The 20,064-nt window shown below is 39.4% G+C and overlaps 1 protein-coding gene across 3 annotated transcripts in view; it reads right to left on the minus strand.

Moving 5' to 3' along the window:
- Positions 1–20,064, minus strand: part of LOC121008577 (protocadherin gamma-C5-like) — a 392,139-nt gene that overhangs the window by 344,497 nt on the left and 27,578 nt on the right. The window contains exons 1-2 of one of the 3 annotated variants that reach the window (XM_040441320.1): positions 10,594–11,732; positions 9,269–10,410 (exon numbers count right to left, since the gene is read on the minus strand). The exons of 1 other annotated variant lie outside the window; for it this stretch is intronic. In XM_040441320.1, the coding sequence (XP_040297254.1) occupies positions 9,269–10,410; positions 10,594–11,686 (2,235 nt within the window). In that variant the 5' untranslated portion in view covers positions 11,687–11,732. Of the gene's footprint in view, positions 1–9,268; positions 11,735–20,064 lie in introns of those variants that run through there. One more of the 3 variants, XM_040441294.1, reaches the window with a different exon arrangement.

Below are 20,064 nucleotides of genomic sequence, written 5' to 3' on the forward strand. Positions count from 1 at the left end.
ATTTTAGGTAAGCATACATTGAAAACTAATTTCTGCAAGGATGCTTACTGTATATAACATGATTTCATTATAGCTTTAACCCAAAAACATAAGCCACATTCCCCCTGACCTTATCACAGACACATCTTCGCTAAAGGTTGCCATACATATTCAATAGCTGTTGGAATCATTTGACCGACAGCTATCTATCTATTCCAACTCCCCCTATACACATAAAAGTTTAATTTGGGCAAACACGTATGTGTATTCAAAGAGGAGAGGGAAGAAAATCACTGCCCGAAACCTCTGACAAAAACTTATCTTCCGGGAGAACAAAAAGATAGGGCGAAAGTATTCACTTCATCTGATCCATTTTTCCCCCAACATCATCTGTCGGAGATAGTCAGGAGCACCCCACACACATTAGACTGTTGGACGAAACTGCCATTCAATACATAACTGATACACTAATATGTTTGGTTACCTTACATACACCATATGTACAGTAAAATGCATTTGGATGGGCTTTCAAAAATGTATGGGAAAGTTAGCGTAATGCTAATTTTCAAATCTGCAGCATGTAAATTTTGTTATGGAAACACAGCATTTACTACTTGCAATACATTGGGTTGAAATCAACAAAAAATCCACACCATAATCTGCAGCAAAATCTGAATGTAACACATGTGTTTCAACATCTGTGATGAAACTTTTTAGCTAATGTGAACCAGCAATTTTATCTGGTCCACTGTGCAATATTTTTTACTTTGTCCCTTTTGTGCCTCTCCCCTTTACACTGCTAAACTGAGAAGACGATTGTCGAGAAGGAAGTGTTCCTGCCTGGCAATAGCCTGCATGTCAGTAGAGGAGACTTATACATTTATATGCAGCGATTTCCTCCAAAGTATGGGGAGCAACAATAACTAATGCCTTCGCTCATCCTGATACAGAATCATTTTTTGCCAGCACCAAAGTGGTGTTTAGACAGCATGATTTTCTTCCTCCAAACAATGATTTAGGTCACATTATGATCGATCCTATTATCCGATGAACGAGTGTTTTGTTGTTAAGCCAGGTAATTGGCAACACCTTAACACCAGCAGATTATTGCTAATGAGCTTGTTAGCAATAATATGCCCAATGGTCTTTATCCGCAGGATATGTCATCAAACTCATACCACCGATCAGCTGTTGGAAGAGACTGCAGTGCTCCAGTGAGCACTGCAGCTTCCTCACAGCATACCAAGCACAGTGCTGTATATTGTATAGTGACTGTCATGTTCAGAAGGTCACTAGAACCACAAACATATCACAACCGAGTCATGATCAGGAGAACCCATGAATATCTCCAGTGTTTACAGAACAGACAAAGGAAGCAAAAACAAATGTTTATTAAGCAAAAGTACTAAACACAAACTATCTGAATAAACTGGAATAAACCGCAAGGAACCGCAAGTAAGATGAACAGCGGATTTAATAGCAGAGAAAGCTGTACAGATCGAGAAATCAGTGGTAGAAGTGTAACCATTGTGCCAAGTATCCCGTTTGACCTAGGGCTAAACCCTGAGGAATTCCGGTGCTGCACTGGTTTTCACCCTTTAACCCCTATACAGGGATCTGGTCTTCGCTGAAGACACAAGACCAGGATACCCAGGATCATGGACAGAGCCACATAGCCAGGTACTCATGCAAATCAGGATACATGGAACATGGTGAACATAGATACTGTAAAATCCTAATCAGACAACATTGATACATTGCCTGGAACCTATGTGGAATTGATGCATGGGACACTCAGACAGATCAGGACATACAGACAACGTTGATACATTGCTTGGAACTCGTGTTGAGTGAATCAAAGTATCTGAAGTGGACTTTGATCAGAATTTTATGGAAAGTTTGATTAGCCTAAAAGCCGAATTTCATCGTGCTTCATGGTAATGAGTCAATTTTCAATGAAATGACGGTAAAAAAAAAATCATACTCACCTAATCCATTTGAGCATAATAAGGCCACCTTGATTGAAGACCCCATGCAAAATGTCATGCGCGGTGACCTATGATGCCACCACGCTAGCCAGTTTGATCATGTCTTCTTCAATCAAGATGGCCACAGCGGCTTCTTTGCGCTCAAATTGACTTATTAACCCCTTAAAGACATCATTTTTAATCTCAGATGCCGCAATCAGCGATGAATGCGGAATTTGAGGGGTCCAATGACGGGGGAGGGGGCACAATCGCCGTTTCCAGTCATTGTACCTGCTCAGTCATTCATCCCAAAGTGAATTTCTTTGTGAAATTCGGAGAAGCAGCCCAATCAAATTTTTGTAAACGTCACTCATCTTTACCTGGAACCCATGTGGAACTGATGCATGGCTCACACAGACAGATCAGGAAATACAAACGACATAGATACATTGCCTGGAACCTATGCGGAACTGTTGTATGGCACAAGAGCCAGCTGGCCAGCCAGCCAGCCGACACGGCATCACAGTGTCACAGTGAACAGCATTATGATACAAGGTACAGGGAGTACACAAATTCATAGGACACAGTTCACACCCTATAAAAGGCCACAGACAGCATGCACCACTCAAGCAACCAGCATACATGGGTAACGGCCCGCAGCCAGTATGCAAGAGTGCAGGAAGCCACCTTACATGGCAACCCAGTGAACCGTACTGCAGCCCATATCCATTCACTTAAAACGGACTGAACTACACATACTGTAGGTCATGTAACCAATGAACGTGACTTCATTGACCTAGAAGAAATCCGTAGCATTCTCCTGAGCACTGCAGTCTCTTTAATAGCTGATTAGCAGATAGTAGCAATGTATGATATCTGTGCACAGCATACCTGTGTATATCAATAATTTAACATCAAGACAGTTTGAATATAGAGATATATTGACATATTTGTATATACGCACACACACACAGGGGGACATTTATTAAGACCAGCGTTTTCCATGACTGTCTTAACTTCCGAGTCTGCACTGCCAGCAGAAGTGCCAAAGCTATGTAGAGGTACAGGCAATTCATCCAGCAGGCCATGTGACACACTTAACTTTACGCTAGCCCTCTTGTTGGCATACATTTAAGCCATTTGCCATGTCAAAAATAGCTTGGAGAATAATAAATCGAGTAGGGCCTACCGGCCTGTGTGGTTTTCTTACCCCTTTGGAAAAGAGGCGTAAAAGTGGAAATGTCACAAATTTTGCCACACAAATGGAGTGCGACAAAATTTGCAACCTGTTTATATCACAAAAGTGGTGTATATAGATTAGTTAATGTCCCCACAATAAATTAGATTGACAGAAGAAAGACTGACAGAGTAAACAAAACGTCTTAGTTCTCAAGCCTCAACTTATAGCCCTACATCACATTTTTCTATAAGACAACCTATGTTCACACTCCTGTCACAAGATGTACATTTTAATACCAGATAGGTTACAGTGCCAATGTGTGTCTGCTACTGTATATATGCATACCATAGCTGCTTATGCTAAGAAGGAGCACAGAAGAGTTTTTCTACAGTAGACAGAGAAAGGTAGAGATTCTTGGCGAGGGACATATATGGTAGTTGCTAAAAAATGAATGAATGCTTTGCTTCTCCTTTGATAGAAAAAATGTCAACCACTGTCAGCCAATGTCTTCTCCGAAATGGAAAAAAGACAGGGCATATTATCAAAAGAAGGACTCATTCGTTAGAGGAGGCACAGGATGTATGCTTTAGTTAATGTGAAAGCAGAAACAAAACAAAAGTGTGTACCAATAAAGTGTTTTGGACAATTATTGGACTGTTGGTTCACTGCTGTGATCACCTTTGAGTTCAATACTGTGGACTGAACCTTATTGTTAAACTACTTGTTCAAGACTTGTCAGAGATCAGCCAATAGACATCAACTTAAAGGCTACTTAGGGTTTTAACAGTGGCCATACACATTAGATAAATGTCGACTGAATCTCTTGATTTTGGAAGGACCAGCCGAAAATATAATGTTCTTGGGGGTTGTCCAAAATACAGATGTCAGACAAAAGAAGGATGTTGGATTTGAACAAGTCTTTTGTTCTCACATGAGATAAGCCACTGCTAGAGGCAGAGGCGTAACTACCATAGCCACAGACCACGCGACTGCTATGGGGCCCAGGGCAAGAGGGGGCCCAGTTGGGATCATTTGCTCTTCTACTGCGGGTAAAAACTTAGTCAGGACTCTACCATCTAAAGGAACGACTTTTAGCAAACGAGGCAATGTAAAAAATGGCCCAAAGGTCATTGAAAGGGTTTTAGATAGAAACCCTTCTGTTCTGTGTGGGGGCCTGGTTTGATCCTTGCAATGGGGCCTTTACTTCTCTATGTATACCACTAGAGGTGTCTGGTAGTGACTAGTTTCCCTCTCCCTATAAAGAATATATGTATGTTCCGCATACATGTGTATGAGGGACTGGGGTAAACTGCTGTTGGCTGAACAATATCTAATGTGTATGGTTACCGTAACTGTAGCAAAAATATATGTAAAACGATCACAGTGCATTCTTTTTTTTTTTATTAGATGATCAAATAGGATTATTATATTATTGGCAGAATATATGTGTTCTAAATATTGTTCTGTATATGCCGTACACATATTTATATTTCGTGGTGCCAAGTCGTTTAGAGAGGGAGATGTACTTTTTAGGCTACTTTCACACTAGCGTTCAGAGAGGATCCGTCTGGTGTCTGCACAGACAGATCCTCTCCTATAATGCAGATGTTTGGATCCGTTCAGAATGGATCCATCTGCATTATAGTTTAGAAAAAATTCTAAGGATTCTGAAAGTTGTTCAGACGGATCCGTCCAGACTTTACATTGAAAGTCAATGGGGGACGGATCCGTTTGAAAATTGAGCCATATGGTGTCAACTTCAAACGGATCCGTCCCCATTGACTTACATTGTAAGTCTGGACGGATCCGTTTGCCTCCGCACGGCCAGGCGGACACCCGAACGCTGCAAGCAGCGTTCGGGTGTCCGCCTGCTGAGCGGAGGCTGAACGCTGCCTGACTGATGCATTCTGAGCGGATCCGCGTCCACTCAGAATGCATTGGTAGCTGGACGGATGCGTTTGGTGCCGCTTGTGAGACCCTTCAAACGGAGCTCACAAGCGGAGCCCCGACGCTAGTGTGAAAGTAGCCTTAGCAGCTCCCTGCTTTGGTTAGTGTAGGAGATGCCAATTTATAATATTAACTTTTAAAGTTAAACTTTATTCATCTAAAATTCACCTATGCATTATTTTAGAAAATACTTTTGGTCCCCAGACAGACAATCAAATATGTTAGGATCCAAGAAAAATAAAATACTAACCAGGTGGCAGCTTGTCCCAACAAAACTTCATAAATATAACCCCAACTACAACACCATTTGTTGTACAGTAAATAAATGGAAACAACTTCCATTTAGGGTGGTTCACCACCTTAATCACACACTGCTCTACAATTGTGCAAGATTAATTTTTCTGGAATCTCACCACCCTTGTCTCACAAAACTTGCTGACTACATCTATTTCCTGAAAAAAGACTAAAACCCAAATAAATGCTGATTTGACAACTGGCATCTGGCAGGAATATTCTGATCCCTATACAAAAATTGACCACCTATTCCTGTTGGAAGAATTAACCCAATGGGAAACTAAAACGCATGTGTTCTTTATAACTAGATGGTTGCGTTGGGCATGATTCTGAAACTTTATCCAACGACCTTGTCATGCTCAGTGAATCACTCATATACATGTGGAGTTCTGCCCCACCAGTACTGTTTGATGACCGTTATATTTCTCAGATGTTGCCAAATACTTATAAACACTTATGCCTTGTTAACTGTTATGCATTCTCAATAATTTAATGCTTGATTTGGTTTGGCAATGACCTATAGTAAAAATTCGTGAGTTTTGCATGTATATGTTGTTTGAAAATCATTGAAGCAAATGCTCTTTTCAGGCATAGGAGATCTTAAAAGTGAAATTTCACTCCATAGTTTTGTATATACTGTAATCTTCCAATATATACTTCAATGCATTTTGTTGCTGTTGCCTTTTAACCCCTTCCCGACACATGACATACTATTATGTCATAGAAGCCACTGCATTCCCACAATTTGACGTAATAGTATGTCATGGTGATCGGGCGGGCACCGGAGCGGTGTGCGTGCGATCACTGCAGGGGCCCGGCAGTCCCTGGTAGCCAGGCCCCTGCTGTATCCGCCAGCATCTCTGTTGGCGGATTAACCACTTCTGTGCCGTGGTCCGCGCTGACCACAACATAGAAGGGGTTTGTGTGAGGGAGCGCATTGAGTCCCCGTGCTGCTGTGGCGGGGACTCGATGTGTCAGAAGACAGCCCAATGCTGTGCTGAGGCTGCCAAATGCCTTGCATGGCATCGGGACCTGCCTTCTACGGGTGCCCAGGAGATCCAGCCTCAGGCTGGGTCTCCTAGGCAACCTGTTTGTGTACTACTCACTGTAGTACACAAACAGGCAATGCATTACAATACAGATATATTGTAATGCATTGCAGAGGGGATCAGACCCCCAAAAGTGAAAATCAGAAATAAAGTGTTTTTAAAAAAAATTATAAAGTTTTTAAGTAAAAATAAATAAATAATCATTTCCCCTTATTTTATAATAAAATACAAAAAAATAAAAACTCCACACATATTAGGTATCGCCGCGTCCGTAATGACTGGCTCTATAAATATCTCACATGATCCACCCTGTCCGATAAATACCATAAAAAAATTAAAACGGTGTAAAAAAAAAGCAATTTTTGTCACTTTACATCACAAAAAAGTGCAACACCAAGCGATCAAAAAGGTGTATGCCCCCCAAAATAGTGCCAATAAAACCGTCACCTCATCCTGCAAAAAATGAGCCCCTACCAAAGACAATCACCCAAAAAATAAAAATAAACTATAGCTCTCAGAACATGTAGACACTAAAACATCATTTTTTTTGTTTCAAAACTGCTATTATTGTGCTAAAGTGAAATACATACAAAAATATATACATTTTAGGTATTGCCACGTCCGTAACAAACAGCTCTATAAAAATATCACATGACCTAACCCCTCAGATGAACACCGTAAAAAAATAAATAAAAAAATGTGTAAAAAAAATGCCATTTTTGTCACCTTACATCACAAAAATTGCAACAGCAAGCGATCAAAAAGGTGTATGCCCCCCAAAATAGTTACAATCAAACCATCACTTCATCCCCAAAAAATGATACCTTACCTAAGACAATCGGTCAAAAAATAAAAAAGCTATTACTCTCAGACAATGGAGACACTAAAATATGTTTTTTTTTGCTTCAAAACTGCTATTATTGTGTTAAAGTGAAATAAAAAAAAAGTTGGCATATTAGGTATTTCCACGTCCGTAACAACCTGCTCTATAATAATATCACATGACCTAACTCCTCAGATGAATACCGTAAAAAAATAAAAACGGTAAAAAAAAAGCTATTTTTGTCACCTTACATTACAAAAATTGCAACACCAAGCAATCAAAAAATTCATATACCCCCCAAAATAGCACCAATCAAACCTTCACCTCATCCCACAAAAAACAAGACCTTACCTAAGACAATTGGTCAAAAAATAAAAAAGCTATGGCTACACTAAAATATCATTATTTCGGTTTCAAAAATGCTATTATTGTGTACATAAGAAAAAGTAGATATATTAGGTATTGCCACGTCTGTAATTATCTGCTCTATAAAAAAAAGTCACATGACCTAATCCCTCAGGTAAACACTGTAAAAATAAATAAATAAAAACTGCCCGAAAACAAACAATATTTTGGTCACCTTGCCCCATAAAGTGTAATAATGAATGTTTAAAAAATCATATGTACCCAAAAATGGTACCAATAAAAACGTCAACTCTTCCTGCAAAAAACAAGCCACTGCACAAGACAATCATCAGAAAAAAATAGGGTGTTCAGTAAATGGAGATACAAAAACATAATTTTTGTTCTCAAAAATGCTTTATGTAAAACTGAAACAAACATCATAGAAAGTAGACATATTTGATATTGTTGCGTCCATAGCAACCTGCTCTATAAAAAAAACGCATGATCTAACCTATCAGATGAATGTTGTTAAAATTAAAAAATAAAAACTGTGCCAAAACATGAATTTTTTTGTTACCTTGCCTCACAAAAAATGTAATATAGAGCAATAAAAAATCATATGTACCCCAAAATAGTACCAATAAAACTGGCACCTTATCCCATAGTTTCCAAAATGTGGTAACTTTTTTGAGTTTCTACTGTAGGGGTGCATCAGGGGGGCTTCAAATTGGACATGGCATCTAAAAACCAGTTCAGCTAAATCTGCTTTCCAAAAACCATATGGCGTTCCTTTCCTGCTGCGGCCTACCGTGTGACCAAACAGCAGTTTACAACCACAAACCACATGTGGGGTGTTTCTGTAAACCGCAGAATGAGAGTAATAAATATTGAGTTTTGTTTGGCTGTAAACCCTTGCGTTGCTACTGGAAAAATGGATTAAAATGTAAAATCTGCAAAAAATTTGAAATTCTGAAATTTCATCTCCATTTTCCATTAATTCTTGTGGAACACCTAAAGGGTTAACAGAGTTTGTAAAATCAGTTTTGCATACCTTGAGGGATGTAGTTTCTAAAATGGGGTCATTCTTGGGTGGTTTCTATTATGTAAGCCCCACAAAGTGACTTCAGACCTGAACTGGTCCTTAAAAAGTGGGTTTTGGAAATTTTCTTAGAAGATTTGCTTTTAAACTTCTAAGCCTTCTAGCTTCCCCAAAAAATAAAATGGCATTTTCAAAATGACCCAAACATGAAGTAGACATATGGGAAATGTAAAGTAATAACTATTATATGAGGTATCACTATCTATTATAAAAGTAGAGAAATTGAAATTTGAAAATTTGGGAATTTTTTTAAAATTTTGGTAAATTTGGGATTTTTTCACAAATAAAGGGGAAATATATTGACTCAAATTTCTGACTATCATGAAGTACAATGTGTCACGAGAAAACAATCTCCGAATGGCTTGGATAAGTAAAAGCTGAGAAATATTTTTTTTTCCACAATAATGCCTCTTGTACATCGTCTTATTATCTTTTGGGAGACACCTATGTCATTTCCCGTCGAAAAATTACTTGCTAGTTTAAAAAAAGTAACTTTAAGTCAAAATTTGCCTGGGGTATGAATAATTATGGCAGCACTGTACTATACTGGTGTATATATTCAAGTTACTACTTTATGTCACTTACCTGAGGTACAGTATTTTCTGTCAGCCTGTCTGGTGGATTATTTGCAACAGTTGACTCCTCAGTGTCTATGAGATTCTCTGTGGGAACATTCTGCACTGATTTAAGAAAAGCAATTTCATTTTGCTTGGAATCCAGAGTCACACACACATCATATGAGAATGGGAAAGGTAGACTTGTATCACTGATCTCAGAAGGACATCCCAGGGTGAACTGAGGATACACATTGTGGCTAAAAGCTCCAAATGATGTTGGAGTGTTTGTTTTTCTGAATTTGGAAATCATGATAATCACTACAGTTACAATGAACAAAACTGAGATCAGAGTAATTGAAATTATGAGGTAGAAAGTTGTATTAGAGGATAAATCTGAATTAATCGGTTGATGTCTTATCTCTGGTACAACTTGCTGAAAGTTTTCTGCTACAACTAAGCTCAAAGTTACTGTAGATGATAGAGATGGGGATCCATTATCCTTGACAAGGACTAGAACTTTTTGTCTTAAAGTATCCATATCTGGAAGAACCCTGCTGATTCTGATTTCGCCATTGTGCTGGTCAATTGCAAATAAAGATGGTTCTTGAACTTGCAGTAAGTGATAGGAGAGCCAGGCATTGTGTCCAGAGTCCGCATCCACTGCAATCACTTTGGAGACTAGATAACCTTTCTCAGCAGAATGAGGAATAAACTCAAATAAGGCTGATCCCTCCGTGTCTGGTGATGGGTAGAGAATCTTAGGAGCATTATCATTCTTATCAATGATACATATCCTCACTGTGACATTACTGCTTAGAGGAGGAGATCCACTGTCTTTAGCCATCACCTGGAACTGAAATTCACGCAACTGTTCATAGTCAAATGACCTCTGGGCATAAATTACTCCAGACACAGAGTTTATGGAAACATATGATGAGACTGGAATATCATCTACTTTATTGCCAAGTACAGAGTATATAATTCTAGCATTTTCATTAATATCACAATCAGATGCATGAATGCTATATATTGAAGTCCCTTGTAGATTGTTTTCTTGTACATAGACAGTATAATTTTCCTTCTCAAAGGCAGGTGGATTATCGTTCACATCAGAAATATTCAGTTGAACAGTTTGATTGGTAGATAGCTGAGGAGATCCATTATCCATAGCTGTAATGGTTATATTATAATGAGAAATTTTTTCTCTATCAACTAAAGCTGTAGTTATCAATTTATAATAATTTCCAGAGGTTGATATTAATTCAAATGGTAAATTTTCAGAAAGTTCACAAGTAACCTCCCCATTTTCTTTGCTATCTAAATCATGGATATTGATCAGTGTTATAATGGTACCTGGTGGAGAATCCTCCGGAATTGATGCTAATAGAGATGTGACCGTTATTTCCGGAGCATTGTCATTTATATCAATGACATCAATATAGATCTTGCAGTGAGCAGCCAGGTTACCACCATCTTTTGCTTCCACAGTTAACTCATATCTGTCTGTGACCTCATAGTCTATATTTGAAATCACAGAGATACTTCCATTTACTGGATCTATTCTAAAGGTTGAATAGATACTTTCTGGAATGTCTCGAAATAAATATGTTATTTTTGCATTTGAACCTTCATCTTCATCTATAGCATTTAATTGAAGAACCAAAAAACCAATGGGGACATTTTCATTAATACTTGATTCATATATGTCTTTGTTAAATTTAGGGAAGTTATCATTTACGTCTTGGATTATTATCCTTACGAGGGCAGTACCAGTTTTAGCAGGTGTTCCCCCATCTGATGCAGTTAGAGTTAAGTCATATATACTCTGTTTTTCTCTATCTAGAGGTTTCTCTAAAGTAAGCTCTGGGTGTTTAATTCCATCTTTGGTCACTTTTATTCCCAGTGAGAAGTATTCATTTTCATTTATCCTATAGTCCTGTACAGAATTGACTCCAATATCAGGATCTTGTGCAAGCCCCAAAGCCAAACGTACTCCAGGTAAAGCTGACTCACTAACTGCAGTATCAAAAATATTTTCTGAAAAACTTGGAGGATTGTCATTTATGTCCTCAATTTGTACCTTAATTGTGTATAAATGTAGAGGATTTTCAATTACAGCTTCAAAGCTAATCAGACAATTTTGTTTTGGCCCACAGAGAATCTCCCTGTCTATTCTTTCTGCAACATACAATTCCCCATTTTCTAAGTTAATATTGAAGTATTGATTGTTTCCTCTTGAAAAAATATGGAACTTTCTTAGTTGTAATTCCTTTGTTTTCAATCCTAGATCCTTAGCTATATTTCCTATCATCGATCCTTGCTTTAATTCCTCAGGTATTGAGTAGTGAAGCTGAGCACTGGTATATCCACATATAAGTAAAAGAAGAAAACATGCTACTTGCCATTTCATTGTTCTTTTTCTGGGATGATCACTCATTTCATCCATTAAGTTATCTTTCTGTTTGGTACATCCACGTTGGAAAAATAAAAAATCCAAATTGTGTCAACAAAACAGAGTTGCAGAGGATGAGTAGAAACCCTGTATTGTGTCTTGTTCTGCAGATTTTTTGCATTGAAACTGTAATATGTATTGCAAACCCTAAGAACTAATTTCCAATACACAGTCAAACAGTGGCACTTAGAGTCTAATGTAGGAACTGCAGCAAAACAGTTTCTATTTTATACTTTCAAGTGCAAACAGATAGTGTCCACAATATATATAGAAAAATTGTCTTGTTAAAATATGATTTTTGCAATTCTTAAAATTACAAATAGATAATGATCCTAAATGGCTTTTCCAAATGGTTAATGATCCTATAAAACACCTCGAAATCCACAATAGACTACCTCAAAGGGCACAAGCTGAAGGTTTTTTTAATGACCATCACAGTCCCTTGAATGCATGCAAGACGGCCCAGGAATCTCACAGAACTAGAAGACTTTTGAAAGGAAGAATGGATGAAAATCCCTCAAACAAAAATTGAAACACTCTTGGCTGGCTACAAAAAGCGTTTATAAGCTGTGATACTTGCCAAAGGAGTGCTACTAGGTACTAAACATGCAGGGTAGCAAAATTTTTGCGTCAGGCCCTTTTTTTTTGTTATTTTGAAAATATTAAAGATCGAAAGAAAAAAAAAATCTTTAAAATACAAAGGGAATCTTTAACTTTTTGCCTTTTGGTGATCATTTTATCTTCAATATATATATCTCTTTTATATACAAAAATTAGTTTCTGTCTGTCTGTCTAGACGTTCTTTAAGCGCGACCCAACGACTGGACCAATCTTCACCAAATTTGGCACACAGGTACATCAGGTGTCCTGGAAGGCTTTAGATCGGGTCTCAGCTCTCTAGGACGTACCGTTCCTGAGATATTCCAAAGATATTATCCAATAGAAGCTAGCAAGCCTTTCACTTAAATCCTAACTGCCACGCACACAGTCACATGTCCCTTATTAGCCAATAGAAGCTCGCAGGTCCTACTCCAGGTTGCCATAACAAATGATCACAGGTTTTAGCAGTTCGCAGGTCCTTAAATATTCAGTCATATGACGTATGATGGCACAACTACACTGCTACATGCATAGGGGGCAGGGGCCACTATTAAATGGACGGGCGCTGTGGAGTTCACTGTTAAAGGGGTGGGCACTGTGGAGGTCACTGTTAAAGGGGCAGGCACTGCGGAGGTCACTGTTAAAGGGGCAGGCACTGAAGAAGTCGCTGTAAAAGGGACGGGTACTGTGGAAATCACTGTTAAAGAGGCAGCCACTATGAAGGTCACTGTTAAAGGGGTGGTCAACATTAAAGAAGCAGGCACTGTGGAAGTCACTGTTAAAGGGGCTGGCACTGTGAAGGTCACTGTTAAAAGGGGCAGCCACTATGAAGGTCACTGTTAAAGGGGTGGTCAATGTTAAAGTGTTGGGCACTGTGGAGGTCACTGTTAAAGGGGTAGTCAATGTTAAAGGTGTGGGTACTGTGGAGGTCACTGTTAAAGGGGCAGATACTGTGGTGGTCACTGTTAAAGGGGCAGGCACTGTGGAGGTCACTGTTAAAGGGGCGGACACTGTGAAGGTCACTGTTAAAGGGGCGTGCATTGTGGAGGTCACTGTTAAAGGGGCAGGCACTATTAAAGGGACAGGAAATGTGGAGGTCACTGTTAAAGGGGTGGGCACTGTGGAAGTCACTATTAAAGGGGCAGTCACTGTTAAAGAGGTGGGCATTGTGGAGGTCACTGTTAAAGGGGCAAACACTGTTGAGGTCACTGTTAAAGGGGTAGGCACTGAGGAGGTCACTGTTAAAGGGGCAGGCACTGCGGATGTCACTGTTAAAGTGGCGGGCACTGTGGAAGTCACTGTTAAAAAGGGCGGATACTGTGGAGGTCACTGTTAAACTAGCGGCTACTATATAGGTCACTGTTAAAGGGGTGGATAATGTTAAAGGGGCGGGCACTGTGGAGGTCACTGTTAAAGGGGCGGGCACTGTAAAAGTCACCGTTAAAGGGGCTGGCACTTTGAAGGTCACTGTTAAAAGGGCAGCCACTATGTAGGTCACTGTTAAAGGGGTGGTCAATGTTAAAGTGGTGGGCACAATAGAGGTCACTGTTAAAGGGGCGGTCACTGTTAAATGGGCAGGCACTGTGGAGGTCACTGTTAAAGAAGAGAACACTGTGGAAGTCACTGTTAAAGGGGCGGACACTCTGAAGGTACTGTTAAAGAGGTGGTCACTGTTAAAGGGGTGTGCACTGTGGAGGTCACTGTTAAAGGGGCTGGCACTGTGAAGGTCATTGTTAAAGGGGCGGGCACTGTGGAGATCATTGTTAAAGGGGCGGGCACTGTGGAGGTCATTGTTAAAGGGGCGGATACTGTAGAGGTCACTGTTATGGGGGATACTGTTGATATCTTTTTACGACACATGAAATGAAATATATGAAATATACCCGTGCAAAACCATGTCTTTCTGCTAGTGTATATTATATATATATATATATATATATATATATATATATATTAAAAATACCAAAAGCTTTGAAGTTATTAGACAAGTCTGCCATTTGAATAAATCATTTGATTGTTATCATCACTCATTTTATATGACCATAGTACAACACGCTATGCAGCACCAGTGGACAAATCCTATCAAAAGGAATAAGGAAAGGAAAAAATTGAAGGCTAGGGACTGAAGTAGTAATAAGTAACATTAAACTGGTCACTTTTAGCAACAATTATCCACATAACCACACCAATTTACCAGGGGCAGACTGGGAACTTAAAGTGGCCCTGGAAAAAGATACTAAAAGTGGCCATGTTTTGTAGTCGGGTCCAAAATGATGGAAGGCAGGGGCAGCAATACCATATTGTGGTACATTATATCACCCCAAAAGAGCCAAAAACCACAGTCCATCACAAAATACATCCCAAAAAATTTCTCTGGCCGGCTATGAGGAGGGCCCAGGTGGCCTGCTGGGCTTCGGTCCACCGGGAAATTTCCCTGTAAGGTCTATCACCAATCCGCCCTGCTATTTACAATTATCTAGTGCCAGAAGATAAAACTAAATGCAACATGGTGATCAAATTTCCATCAGTGATTTTGAGCCAAAACCAGGTGCTGTCAAAAACACAGAGTTTATTTGAACTTACAGAACCTTATTTCCCTATAGGCTCTGCTTCTGGTATTGGCTTACAATCACTGATGGAATTCACATCACTGGTCGGATCAAACATTGACGAAACACTGTGTGAAAGCCGCCCTACACTGTAAACTATCCATGCTAGATCAGGGCTATATGGCAATGTACTTTTAGAAAATGAAATATGGAAGTTTTCAAGACAGTTTAAGCCTGGTCTTCATGTATTTTATGTCACCTCAACACATTTTTTGCAGATGAGAAAGCTGACTGCGAATCGTGTGTCAGGGTGGTGAGGTGGTGGTCTGGTTTGTTGCATTATCATTAGTGTTTATCGAAGTATCCTAAGTGGACTTCGATCTGAATTTCAGGGAAATTTTGATTCGTTGCAAAGCTGAATTGCCTCATGTTTTGTAGTAATCAATTTTCCCTGAAATGGTGATAAAAAAATATTCATATCTCATCCATTTGAGCACGAAGAAGCCTCTGCAGCCATCTTGATTTAAGATCCCGTGCAAAATCTCGTGCACGGTGATGTATGACATCACCACGCCAGCCAGCGTGATGACATCATCACATGCCACGTGAGATTTTGCATGGGATCTTCAAGCAAGAAGGCTGCGGAGGCCTCATCGCGCTGAATGTGGCATCTGAGGGTTTCAATGACGAGGGGCTGCGCAATCGTCATTGCCTATCATTGTATCTCCTGTTCACAAAGAAATGCGTTTTCTAAACTTCGCTCATTTCTAGTTATCATGTCACATTTTTGTTGGTATTCAAAGCATTCCTTTCCCCACTTGGGGAGGGTTTTCTTCATATACTGTCATCTTTTACCTCATGCATTGAGGTATTTATTTAATGTATCTAATATGCTTTTTGGGATTGCATTACTTGCTCTGATAACGCTGGCTCATTTGTTAATTTGGTTTCCTGGTATGTTCTATCACTGCCAAAAAGAACGTTTGAAATATAAAAATCTTAATCTTTATTGGATATTTGTTTAAAATAACAGACAGGAAGGATTGATCCTCATTAAATCAGAGAATGAAAAAAATATATTGATGACAACTGAAATGTCGCTGGAGGTGTACACTATTATCCGGGTGTGTGATATTCAACACACTCCCACGGGACACTCACTCCGTGTTGTTGAGACTAGCTTCCGTTTTCATGGGTAACTACCGACATAGATCTCTACCTAGTACAATGTAGCAGACTATCAAGTGTGTAGAGATACCAGTATGCTGTAGCGCTTATTAACTGGTCTCTACTTGGTTGCCACAATGTAACATCTGATCCGCTATGAGTGCTGCTGGAGAATCACTAATGAACATAAGGTGTGGGCTCAAATAGTTAAATGTGATCAGCCAGTGGCCTAATCGTAACTCACTAGCAATACCTCCACACCAGTGTCCATGCCGTATGTCAATGAGCTCCGGCAGCCTCTAATTCAGGGGTGTCCAAACTTTTTTCGAGGAGGGCCAGATTTGATAAAGTGAACATGTGCGAGGGCCGACCATTTTGCCCAACACTCTTTGAACCATTAAAATTACATGCAAATTAACTATTTTATGCAAATTTTATTGCAAACGGCATACCTTTCATTTTGTGACTTGGATGACAAATCTAAACAGGTGTTAAATCACTCTGCCTTCAATATAAAAAACAGGAGGCAGAAATATGTCGGAAACAGTACATTACAAGGTTGTCTGTTAACTTTTAAATTCCAAAAATGTGAACAGGAACATAACACCAAGTATACACATATGTTCAAATATATTTATAACTGATTGACCAACTGACATTGAAGGGAACCTGTTATCAACTTTATTCCGCCCATACTATACTAAAGGCAGAATAAAGTAGAGACAGGTGAGTTGATTTCAGCGGTCGGTCATTTATAAGTTAAAAGTAAGTGGTTGCAGAGAACCAACATCACAATCATTGCAGACTGGGCCTGGAGAAGAGTCCCGGCCTCCTGAGAAGAGTCCTGGTTATTGATGGATCCCTGCTCACCCGCCCATCTGCTGATGACTGACCATCTTCTACCTCGTTTTCTCCCTCTCTGTCTAGGAGAGAACTGCCAATCATCAGCAGATGGACGGGAGAGCAGGAGATTATGAATAACCAGGACTCTTCTCAGGTAGATTTGACTCTTTTCCAGGCTCAGTCTGCAATGATTATGATGCTGATTCTCAGTAACCACTTACTTTTAGCTGATGAGTGACACACCGCTGAAATCTGCATTTATGTCACTAATTTATGCTGCCCTCAGTGAGATTAGCATAAAGTTGATGACAGGTTCCCTTTAACTGAGATTTTACAATGTATTCATCTCAACTGAAAAAAATCTTGCTGCACTAATGTGAAGGGTGAAACTGAGATCTGGACTGCAGCAGATAGGCTAGATCTGGTTCAAAGGCTGTGGTTTTGATGCGCAAAATATCCCGCAAGTGAGAGTCACTTAGTCTTGTCCGCATGCGATTCTTGTTAAGGTTCATAGCAGAGAATGTCTTCTCACACAAATATGTTGAGCCAAACAAGCAAAGCATTTTCTTTGGTCGCTCTGGCCTTGTGGCTGTAAGTGTGGAGGCGCAGGGAGAAGGAAAGGCGACGTTAATTGGTGATGACTTTGATTATTATGTTTGGACCTGGAACTCAGCGCTAGAACGCAGCCAGAAATGTTTTAACCCCTTAAGGACTCAGCCCTATTTCACCTTAAGGACTTGGCCATTTTTTGCAAATCTGACCAGTGTCACTTTAAGTGCTGATAACTTTAAAACGCTTTGACTTATCCAGGCCGTTCTGAGATTGTTTTTTCGTCACATATTGTACTTCATGACACTGCTAAAATTGGGTCAAAAAAGTTAATTTTTTTGCATAAAAAAATACCATATTTACCAAAAATTTTGAAAAATTTGCAAATTTCAAAGTTTCAGTTTCTCTACTTCTGTAATACATAGTAATATCCCCCAAAAATTTTGATGACTTTACATTCCCCATATGTCTACTTCATGTTTGTAGCATTTTGGGATTGATATTTTATTTTTTGGGGATGTTATAAGGCTTAGAAGTTTAGAAGCAAATCTTGAAATTTTTCAGAAATTTACAAAAACCAAATTTTTAGGGACCACAACAGGTCTGAAGTCACTTTGCGAGGCTTACATAATAGAAACCGCCCAAAAATGACCCCATTCTATAAACTACACCCCTCAAGGTATTCAAAACTGATTTTACAAGCTTCGTTAACCCTTTAGGTATTTCACAAGAGTTATTGGCAAATGGGGATGAAATTTGAGAATTTCATTTTTTTGCCTAATTTTCCATTTTAACCCATTTTTTCCACTAACAAAGCAAGGGTTAACAGCTAAACAAGACTGTATCTTTATTGCCCTGACTCTGCCGTTTACAGAAACACCCCATATGTGGCCGTAAACTACTGTACGGGCACACAGTAGGGCGTAGAGTGAAAGGTGCGCCGTTTGATTTTTGGAGGGCTGATTTTGCTGGACTGTTTTTTTTGACACCATGTCCCATTTGAAGCCCCCTGATGCACCCCTAGAGTAGAAACTCCATAAAAGTGACCCCATCTAAGAAACTACACCCCTCAAGGTATTCAAAACTGATTTTACAAACTTTGTTAACCCTTTAGGTGTTGCACAAGAGTTATTGGCAAATGGGGATGAAATTTGAGAATTTCATTTTTTTGCCTAATTTTCCATTTTAACCCATTTTTTCCACTAACAAAGCAAGGGTTAACAGCCAAACAAGACTGTATCTTTATTGCCCTGACTCTGCCGTTTACAGAAACACCCCATATGTGGCCGTAAACTACTGTACGGCCACACAGCGGGGCGTAGAGTGAAAGGTGCGCCGTATGGTTTTTGGAAGCCAGATTTTGCTGGACTGTTTTTTTGACACCATGTCCCATTTGAAGCACCCCTAGAGTAGAAACTCCATAAAAGTGACCCCATCTAAGAAACTACACCCCTCAAGGTATTCAAAACTGATTTTACAAACTTTGTTAACCCTTTAGGTGTTGCACAAGAGTTATTGGCAAATGGGGATGAAATTTGAGAATTTCATTTTTTTGCCTAATTTTCCATTTTAACCCATTTTTTCCACTAACAAAGCAAGGGTTAACAGCCAAACAAGACTGTATCTTTATTGCCCTGACTCTGCCGTTTACAGAAACACCCCATATGTGGCCGTAAACTACTGTACGGCCACACAGCGGGGCGTAGAGTGAAAGGTGCGCCGTATGGTTTTTGGAAGCCAGATTTTGCTGGACTGTTTTTTTGACACCATGTCCCATTTGAAGCCCCCCTGATGCACCCCTAGAGTAGAAACTCCATAAAAGTGACCCCATCTAAGAAACTACACCCCTCAAGGTATTCAAAACTGATTTTACAAACTTTGTTAACCCTTTAGGTGTTGCACAAGATTTAATGGAAAATAGAGATACAATTTCAAAATTTCACTTTTTTGGCAGATTTTCCATTTTAATATTTTTTTTCCAGTAACAAAGCAAGGGTTAACAGCCAAACAAAACTCATTATTTATGGCCCTGGTTCTGTAGTTTACAGAAACACCTAATATGTGTTCGTAAACCGCTGTACGGGCACACGGCAGGGCGCAGAAGGAAAGGAATGCCATACGGTTTTTGGAAGGCAGGTTTTGCTGGACTGGTTTTTTTGACACCATGTCCCATTTGAAGCCCCCCTGATGCACCCCTAGAGTAGAAACTCCAAAAAAGTGACCCCATTTTAGAAAGTACGGAATAAGGTGGCAGCTTTGTTGGTACTAGTTTAGGGTACATATGATTTTTGGTTGCTCTATATTACACTTTTTGTGCGGCAAGGGAACAAGAAATAGCTTTTTTGGCACTTTTTTTTTTTTTTGTTATTTACAACATTCATCTGACAGGTTAGATCATGTGGTAATTTTATAGAGCAGGTTGTCACGGACGCGGCGATACCTAATATGTATACCTTTTTTGTTATTTATGTAAGTTTTATACAATAACTTCATTTTTAAAACCAAAAAAAGTTTTAGTGTCTCCATAGTCTAAGAGCCATAGTTTTTTCAGTTTTTGGGCGATTATCTTGAGTAGGGTCTCATTTTTTGCGGGATGAGATGACGGTTTAATTGGCACTATTTTGGGGTGCATATGACTTTTTGATCGCTTGTTATTACACTTTT

The sequence above is a fragment of the Bufo bufo genome, chromosome 1, assembly GCF_905171765.1.
Source record: "Bufo bufo chromosome 1, aBufBuf1.1, whole genome shotgun sequence".
Taxonomy (NCBI): domain Eukaryota; kingdom Metazoa; phylum Chordata; class Amphibia; order Anura; family Bufonidae; genus Bufo; species Bufo bufo.